This window comes from Tupaia chinensis, unplaced genomic scaffold (genome assembly GCF_000334495.1).
Source record: "Tupaia chinensis unplaced genomic scaffold, TupChi_1.0 Scaffold000313_1, whole genome shotgun sequence".
Taxonomy (NCBI): domain Eukaryota; kingdom Metazoa; phylum Chordata; class Mammalia; order Scandentia; family Tupaiidae; genus Tupaia; species Tupaia belangeri.
In genome coordinates, this window is record NW_006159806.1 from 112,662 (window position 1) to 122,606 (window position 9,945).

The following is a 9,945-nucleotide window of genomic DNA, read 5'->3' on the forward strand; positions in this document are numbered from 1 at the left end:
AAAAATTTGGATTAGGGGCAACCAATTTTTTTTTTTTTTTTTTTTTTTTTTGAGAGGTTTTTGCTATAGGGTGTGTATGCTTGCCAGAGCGACAGAGAGACAGAAAGTAAGAAATCACCCCCCCAGGGTGGGTGGCCATGCTGCATTCCCTTCTCCTCCATTCTCTTCTCTAGATCTTGGCATGCACACGCATGCACCCAGTGTGGTTTTTTGTTTTGTGTGGGTTTTTTTGGGGTTTTTTTGGGTTTTTTTTGAGAGGTTTTCACTATAAGGCGCGTGCGCTCACCAGACAGAGACAGACATAGAGACAGAAAGCGAGAAATCACCCCCTAGGGGGGATGGTCATGCCGCAATCCCTTCTCCTCCATTCTCCTCTCGGGATCTTGGGCACACATGCACACGCGCCCGGCGTGAATTTTAAGCCACCCGGTCCGGGACGCGAACCGTGGTCGACTACGTGGGAGTCCAGCGACATAGCCATTACTCTAACTGCTGGTTCCCTCTGTCTTTTGTGAGTATTTGCTCAGCATCCAGAGGCTGATCACTGGCTCTCCAATGAGAGTGTAGGTGCTAGCCACCTCAGTGAGTATGGGGTCAGCTTGGTTTAGGAATCCTGTGTCCCAAACAAGGACCAATAAGGACCCCAAATAAGGTCCCAATTAAGGACCTACATATGTAGCTATGAGCAGAGCTTGCAGAGTTCTTTTTGAAGACATGATTAATGACAAGAGTTGCTGCTCGCTACAAACCCAAACCTGTGATTTTCCACGGATACTTGGAGTTAATACACTGTGTTCTAGATCAGATGCAATTTTGTAATCAGGAAATGTCGTTACCTTAAGCCCTACGATACCTGGTAACACAGCTGATGTTCGCCTTTATCATATTTCCAGAAGAACTCAGTCAGAAAATTAACCCAAGGTCAACCTCACTTATAGAGCAGGAGAAAAAGCTTTGCTAACTTAACCCATACTTCATAATCCAGGAGATAATAAATTCTGTTTAATTTTGTCATGAAAGGAGCTTTTCATGATCACGCCTTCCAGCTACCTCATTAATCTTGGTTAACTAAAAGATTTGCTCTAGATAAAATTCTTCGACATATCTAAAAATCATTCATTTGCATTTTTCTCTGATGCATAGAATAAGGTTATAGAAGCAGCAATCCTTAGGGGAATATTACTTCTCCTCTACACTTAGGAGCAGGTTTCTAGGGATTTCAAATGTGTCGTTGTTTTCATTAATAAGTCCTAAATCAGGCTGACTTTCTGTGTAAGAGGATTTGGTATGCTCTCTGGCTAATACCACAGAATGCTGGTAATGAGCTGATATCTACAGAACGTGTGTTGCCATCTTATTTCTCTACCAGGTGTGCATTGAGACCTACATATGTAGCTGTCACCAGCGGAGCATAAACACTGCTGTGCGAGCAACCCTCAGTCAAATGCTGAGTGACTTGACCTTACAGCTACGACAAAGGCAGGAGAACACGGTGAGCGGCAGCGTCCCCACGTTCGTTACCTCCTTGGTGGTGTCTGTGTGTCTGTTTGCCGTGTGTCACACCCAGGCCCCTCCGGCCAGGTCTGCTCCCTCCTGGAGACAATAGGAAGGGCTTGCTCACTGTAGCAGGACCTTTATTTACCCACGTTAAGGTCTTTAGACTTTCCCCTGCTTCACTCCAAAGCTCTGACACTTACCTGTTTGTCGTTAAAGTTTCTGTAATTTTGTGGTCATTGTTTTAAGTGCACTTTCCTTTTATAACCATTTAAAAAAAGTCTCATTGAAATTTTTAAAATTAAAAATAGTATGATTTATTAAGAAATACTGGAAGTCAATTTCAAATGAAGAAAAATGAATAGCCGTTTATTACCTGCTTTGAGGTTTGGAACAGGTCCCTTTGGTAACTGAAAGATTGTGGTAGAAGGTCCCTTCACCTGCTGAGGCAGCCAGGGTAGAGCTAAACTTGTCTTTTCTCTGTCCTCAAAGCCTTCTAGAGCTTTTCGCTCTAAACTTGAACAGATTGTCTAAAATGAGTGTTCCAGAGAAAGATGGAAATGTAATTGGCTTCTCGTATATATTCTCTCCTGGGAATGTTAATGAGAAAATTGGTGGGGTATATTTTTTCCCCCTTCTAATGTACCTCTGTAATAATTCAGATTAAGATTCCTTTGAAATCTGCAAGGAATATTCTGAAACTACTTTTTTTTATTTTTTAAATGGGAAGTCTAGTTCTAACCCAAAATATCTCAGAAATCAGTTCTACAGAAATTAAGGTTTAACGTTTAACTATGAGTATTTCTCATTTTTAACGTCGTTATTTTTTTAATCTGTAGGCAATCATGGAGTTGAGGGGAACCTGAGATGTTATCCAGTCAACACCTTTTATTCCTTACTTTACGGATAAGATAAAGTCCAGATTAAATCTAAAATTAATGAGTTTACACGTGAAGGAGCCAGGGTTGAAGTTTGGTCTCCTGCCTGTCTCCCAGTTCAGGTTCTCAGTTCATTTGTATTCTGAAAGACAACAAATATTGTTTTTCTTTGCTATATCCAAAGCCCACATTTATATTAAAATTATTTAAACATATCATTTTATTACTTTAGCTTACCTTTTGTTTAAAATGATTTCATTTATACTAGGATTTTGTAGATGGTGTTGTAGAAATATGAGTTTAAAAAATAAAAATTTATAATTGAAATACTAAAAGAAACTAATATTTTTCATGGAAATATATCTCAAATGCTAAGAATTGTTTGTGTGGGATTTCCTTTTTTAAAAAATTTGATTGGCTTTAGTTTTTTTAATTTAATTTTTATTTTTATTTAATTTTTTTGGGGGGGTTCTCTGTTACAATTCTCTTGCCTCAGTGTCCCAAGTAGCTGGGAATGTAGGCACATGCCACGGTACCCAGCTTTTTATGGTGGTCGAGAATCCAACCTGGGCCTCTTGTGGGTCCTGAAGCTGCAGAGGAGCAGCGTCCAATACACACTACCCATAGCTGGGCTCGAGAATTCTGGTGTTAATATATAGTCATATTCTGTCCTTGCTAAATGGCAGAGATCAAATCTTGTAATATTAATAATATCTTAATGTTTTATAATAAAGCACTTAAATGAAACTCATTTCAAAGTGCTTTCACTTAGATTAGTTCATTTCATCTTATTTTTAAATTTTAAGTAGGAGAGTGCTGTGTTTCAGGTCAAGCCCCAGCTCTTTCGTGTGCATGGCCCAGTTCTGTTAGAATAGTAGCAGGTGTAATGAGTGAGGTCTGGACGACCCTGCAGGAGTTAGCTGCCTCTGTCCTGAGTAGTAGGTGGCTAACCAGCCTTCTGGTCCTGCTCATCACTGACCATCTGGACTCACCTTGACCGGAGGCAAGGTCTTCAATTAGGTGGAAAATTAGTGTTTCCTGTTATTTCCTTTCTATTACTCATGCAGTCCTTGGAGAAGTGATTTCATGTCCCAGAAAAACATAATTCTCAGTATGCCAACATTTGAAGTATATGTGATGTGTGGTGGAGGGAGACATAAGTTTTGACCATTCAGATGTAGGTATTTTTTAAAGAAGCTATTAAAAAGGAGTGGTCTATGGGAATGATGAGGTTCACTCTAAGGAGGTTGTGTTCCCCCCTCCCCAGGGGGAGGTTTAGCATCACCTAAGGAGGTGTGTTTATTTTGTGGTATGGTCCATAACTGAGGGGACAACCTAAGCCACTTCAGACTGAGGAAGACATTCATACAGTAGGAAAATAAATGACAGATCACTAGCATAGAGTGCATCTTCAGCTTAATGTCTGCCCCATCCACTTCAACCCCTCCATCATTGAACTGAGATGACCAAAGCCATTGTTAAGTATGTGAGTTAGTAACTTTGAAAAATCTCCATTGCCACATGTAAATACTTCAGGCTGGGAGGTGGGTATTCCCCTATCCTTAAGTATGATTCAGATGTTTGCTCCAGAAAAATATTGTTGTAACCTTGTGTTTGGCTGGTGTTCAGCTGCAGAGACCGGGATAACATTTCACAAAAATGATGCGAAGCAGCTGAGCTTGCAAATGAATAAGCAGAGAATAGTGGAAATAGCGCCTATCACAAGTTTAAAAGAAAACCAGTATCTTGGGATGATTTACATGTCTGGTAGTTAATTGGCATGGAAATGCCTTCTTATCTCCTGGTGCAAAGAGGTAGGGAGGCTCAAGTGCCAGCCTCCTATCTGTACTGCACTCACTAGTCAGAGTTTTCCCTGCAGTGGGAAATAAGTCTCCTAATTTGTAAGGTCTTCCCCTTCCTTCAGGGTTCTGTTTCTGCCCTGATAGTTCTGGATCTGCCTAGCAAGGCCAAGAGTGGCTGGTCTGGTAGACAATTGGAAGTATTTTAATATGCTCCCCCTTCAACTAGTAAGATGGTGTTTTGGACCAGTGTCTTGTGGGGATCTGCATTTTGAAGTTTAGGGGCATCATCCTTATGACTGGGAGTCCATATTTGTTAGGCGCTAAGCATGGTGTAGTCTGTGGCCTTAGATAAGTTGTTTGTTGTGTCGGTTTTCTCTTAAACACTGTGAACCATGAAATGCTATCAAGAGCTGGAGGGTGTGCCGAGTAAGGTAGCAGAACCCAGAGCTCTCAGGATGCCATTTTATTTCCTAAAATTTTTGTGTGTTGGGATTTTTCTGGCCTGAATCTCCTAATTGTGTGTCTCCCTTACTAGATCATTGAAAACCCGGATGTCCCACAGGGATTTGGCAAACAAGGTATTGGATTTGATTTTTTCTAGTTTGATGTTAAAAGTGGGCATAAGAGAGGCTGGCATGTGGAATGGTTGTTAAGGCTCTGGACTCCTACATGGCCAACGACAGTTTGAGTCCTGGACCTGATGGCTTGCTTTCTCAATCCCACCCCCCACCCCAGTCAAATTAAATAATAATTAATAAAATTAAATTAATTATTCTTAAAAAAAAATGTGGGTATACGAGAGGGCCAGCTGGTGGTGTGGTGGTTACAGAGCTGGATTCCTACATGGCCCACTGTGATTTGAGTCCCAGACCCGGCAGCTGAAAAATTATACCAGGTACCAAAATTCCAAGAGGAGAATGGAGGGAAAAACACTGTGGTGTAGCCATCCCTGCTGTTGGGGGGTTGTTGGTGGTGAATTCTCACTCTCTCTTTCTCTCTTTCTCTCTTTCTCTCTCTCTCTCTCTCTCTCTCTCTCTCTCTCTCTCTCTCTTTTTCTGGCAAGCGTATATACCCTTTAGCAAAAACCTTTAAAAAAGAAAATGGACATGAGAATTCCCACTATGTTGGGGATGTAATTTACCGTTCTCCTTGGAAGTTCTGCTTAGCTTTGCCTTACGTGGTACTATGTAGTCAGCTCTTGTTTTTCTCCTGTTCTGCACTTATTTATGCCACCTGCACCTGTTCTGGTGTGAACTGTGTGAGGGAAATTAACTCCTCACATGCCGCCTTGTGGAGGCTTTTTTTCCCCTGCATTCTCCATGAAATCAAATTTTATTGCTAACATAAGAATCAGATAAAGGGTTGTAGAAACCCAATAAGAATATAACGCTATTTCACCAGAATTATGTTTGTCAAATACCAATTTTTTGACCTGAAAAATTAGTCCTCTTGCAGGGAATCGTGCAGACAGCAATTTAAGAAACAGGTGAAATCAAGTTAAAGAAGTGTTATTCAGACTCACAGGAACAGAAAAAAATAAAGGTCTACATGGAATTGTCAAACAATTTCATTTTTAAAAAGAATTATTTCATCTTTTTTTAAAATTTTTTTTATTTGACTGCAGAGCGAGAAAGTGAGAAAGCTCGCCACCAGGTCCAGGACCCACTGCAGTTGGTCATGTGGGAATCCAGTACCCCAACCACCAGGCCATCTAACAGCCCCAGCGATTTAATTTTAAAAGACAGGTTTGGTGATATTGGTTTGTGAAAGAGATTTTTTAAATTCAAATAATCTGGGGCCAGCAGATGGTGCAATGGTTACATCACTGGACTCCCATGTAGTCAACCGTGGTTCGAGTTCCGAACCTGGCGGCTTAAACTCATGCCAGGAGCATGTGCGTGTGTGCCCCAAATCCCAAGAGGTGAATGGAGAAGAGATTGCAGCATGGCCATCCCCACCGGGGGTGTGATTTCTCACTTTCTGTCTCTCTGGCAAGTGCACGTGCCCTATAGCAAAAATATCTCTTTAAACAAGAAAAAATTTCAAATAATCTGATTAAGAATTGAGTATAGGTTTTATTTCAGATTTTATTTAGTAATTTTTAAAAACTAAAAATCTGCTGGTCTTATAGCTTTACCAGTTAATGATAAGGAGAAGGGAGTGAAAGAGCAGAGATGAACAAGGGAAGAAATGAAAAGGAAAGAGAAAAGGATCTAAAGCCACAATTAGAACAAAAGAGTAAATGGAATAAATGGGGAAGAGAAATGCTCTCAGTCACCGTCTACTGCCTTGCCAGACAGTACTGTCTCAGTCCCACCCCGCTGCACTCAGGGGCGGAAAGTGCTGCTAAGTCTTTTCAGCTTTCAGAGCTCTGGGTGATGCGCCTCAAGGTTTCTTACCTGTCCTTTCCTTTCTTTTTGGCTATTGCATCCTCATAAAAACTTCCCCTTGCTGAAGGATCATTTTATAAACTAAAAAGGGGGTCAGAGTCCCCTTCTTGCCTCCTGTACTGAAGATCTTAAATTTGCTTTGTTGTTATAAGGCTTTTGCTATAGGGTGTGCTCTCGCCAGAGAAAGAGAAAAAGAGAAGGAAAGTGAGAAATCACCACCCCCCCAATGGCAGGGGAATGGCCACTTCCCAATCTCTTCTTCTCCATTCTCCTCTTGAGATTTTGGGCCCGCACATACATGTGCCCAGCATGATTTTCAAACCACCAAGTCTAGGATTTGAACCACAGTCAGCCATACTAGGAGTCCAGTACCTTAACTACCACACAACTTACTGGCCCCAAGATCCTAAATTCTTATGATCAGCTATCTCTTCCTCTTTCCCCTGTCCTCCTTCAACTTTACTTTTATTTTCTCACTTAGATTCCTGCCATCTTTTTTCCCTCCATTCTCCTTAACTTCATAGTTTTTCATTTATACATTCATCAGACACTTAGCCTCATCTGTCTAGATCTTAGATATTTTCATTCTAAAAAGCAAATAGTTTCCCTTATTTCATTTGGCCCAACAGGTCTGTGAAATAGGCATAATTTATACCATTTTGCCAAAAGGAGAACTAAAGCTTACCCAGGTTCACACAACCATCAAGTTCTAAACCTGTACTTGAACAGATTTCAAACTCTTGTGTGTTTCCCACGGAGCTTCTGTGGGAGTTGTGGCTTTTGATTTTGGGAAGCTAGAATATATTTAGAGAAAAAATTATTTTTCTGACATTGGCTGTTGCTCCAATATCAACAAAGACTACGTACCATATGTCCACTGGACAAATGGTTACTAAGTAAAGACAGATAACCAAATTATTGTCACCATTTCTCTGCTTTCATAGTTCCAAAAGCCCATCTTTTTTTCATGCTGTTTTATTTTATCTTTCTAGAATAAAATCCCAAATTAATTCTGAAGATCTAGATATCAAAGACATTAGAATATGAAATACATGGGTAGCCTTCTATGCTAAATATTGAGAAAATCATTGTCAGTTGTGTTTTATTTTTTAAATTAACCAAATCACCTTTCATTAAGTATGAGTGAATTTTATTTACAATAAGAAGCAATCTGTTATTTTCTTTCTGAATGATCTTTTGAATGTTTTACTTTAGAGAAGAATAGAGAGGTGGGGTTTTTTTTGTTTCTTTGTTTTTTGTTTTTTGGTTTTTTTTAGAAATGTTGTTGTTGTTGTTATACAGTGTATGCACTCACCAGAGAGACAGAAAATGAGAAATCACTCCCCGAAGGGATGGCCACAATGCTGCAGTCCCTTCTACCCTCAGGACTTTAGGCACCCACACCTGGTGTGAGTTTCAAGCTGCCAGGTCCAGGACTCAAACCATGGTTGGTCGTGTGGGAGTCCAGGAATGTAATCATTATACCCTCTGCTGGTCCATGTATAGATAGATAGAGATAGATTTTTTTCTTTTAATTTATTGTTTTGGTGGCCTAAGGGAGGCTCCATTTTGAAAATCATCTCTTTCAGTCTTGAAGAGCATCAGAAGTGGAGGGTGGCAAAGACCACTGGACCTGCTAGCACCCCCTGCTGGTGTCTAATGCCGGTACTGTCCTTTGTTTTGAAGGGCCAACAGTAGAGTCCCTCTGTGATGACGTTGTGTCTGTGCTGGCTGTCCTGTGTGAGAAGCTGCAAGCCGCCATAAAGTAAGTGCCTGAATCATTATTGCTCTTATTCACCAGCGGTCTGTCTCTGAGATAACTTTTCTCTACAGCATCACTCAAGATTGCAGATTATGGGACCAACAGATGGCATAATGGTTACATGGCTGGACTCCCACATAGTCAACTGTGGTTCGAGTCCCAGACCCAGTGGCTTAAAACACACTGGGTGTGTGTGCATGCATGCCCAAGATCCGAAGAAGAGAATAGAGGAGAAGGGATTGTAGCATGGCCATCCCCCTGGGGGGTGATTTCTTGCTTTCTGTCCCTCTGTCTCTCTCTGTCACTCCAGCAAGTGCACACACCCTATAGCAAAAATCTCTCTTAAAAAAAAGAGATTGCAGATTATAAGAGACAGTGGTTTATTCCCTACTGGTATTTACCTGCCATCTCTGAGAAATTTATTTAGAGACCTTGCACAATCTCAAATAATAAAATACCATTACTAAAGTATACAATTTTCTGCAGTGAAAATGGAAAAACAACACCTTGCAAAGAAGAGTTAATCCCTTGAGCACAGAGCTGAGTGGGAAGAATGCTGGGCTAAGAGCTCGTTGATGCGAGGGCTACTAACTCAGGCATATCCCCGCTGCGTGACTGTAGATGGCTTCTCATCAAGCTGTGCTGCACTTTCTTTCTCTGTTACATGGCAGTGTCAGAGGAGTCTTGCTCTATTTTTTCTAGCATTCCCTGATTCTAGGAGATCACACACATATCTTTAAAGAGAGCATGTTACTTTTTTTTTTTTCTTGCGTATCAATTTGATCAATGGCACCAGTTCATTTAGTTGATGCCTGCTGCTCCAGCTTTCCATGTAGCAAGTTAATAAAGACAACTCTGAGTCTGTAATAAAGCCACATCCTAAAGAGGCCAAACTTTCCTAGATGGGCCAAAAGTCTCTATTGGCTGCATATATAGCAAATTGTGAAATTCTACCCCACAGTAAGATTCTGAAGGGCCCTTTGAATTACAAAAGACACATTAAACTATCGTTGCATCATTTGCTGGTAAGTATCTAGATTATTTGATAGCTTAGACTTGTGCTTATAGAATTGTATACACAGCGATGAGCTGGGGGAAGTAGCACAGTCACTGACGTGAGTGTGGCCTCGACTCTCCCGGCATTACTGTAAAACTTGTTTGTTGTTTTTGTTTTTTTAGAAACTCAGGATCATTTCATAGTGCACCTAGAATTACTTGAAAAGTTGGTATCAAACGGTTTCTACATGCATTTATCCATTTTTCCTCTAGGTCACCTGCATATCTTGAACTACTTAAGCTCTTTATATGGAGAACTTAAAAATAAGAGGCCAACTTGATACATGGGTAGTACAAGGGGTCTTCAGAAAGTCATGGAATAAGCGCATATTTTGAAAAAACTATGAATGGATTTCAAATCTTTTACACCAAAATAAACTTGTATTTTCCATTTTTACACAACATTTTTGAAGTCTTCTCATATAAGTCAAAAAGAAAAAGCACTTCTTCCCCATCCCTGCCCTCAAGTTTCTTCCATCCCTAGACCCTAGGCAGGTGGCAGGTCTGAGCGTATTTTCCACTAGGGAGGATTGAGTCTAACAACAGATGGGATGTGATTATTC

At 40.6% G+C, this 9,945-nt stretch overlaps 1 protein-coding gene across 1 annotated transcript in view; it reads left to right on the forward strand.

The window, feature by feature from the left end:
* Window positions 1-9,945, forward strand: part of ARFGEF3 (ARFGEF family member 3) — a 191,545-nt gene that overhangs the window by 88,753 nt on the left and 92,847 nt on the right. The window contains exons 6-8 of the mRNA XM_006151079.2: window positions 1,370-1,492; window positions 4,710-4,752; window positions 8,251-8,329. Of these exons, the coding sequence (XP_006151141.1) occupies window positions 1,370-1,492; window positions 4,710-4,752; window positions 8,251-8,329 (245 nt within the window). The remainder of the gene's footprint in view (window positions 1-1,369; window positions 1,493-4,709; window positions 4,753-8,250; window positions 8,330-9,945) is intronic.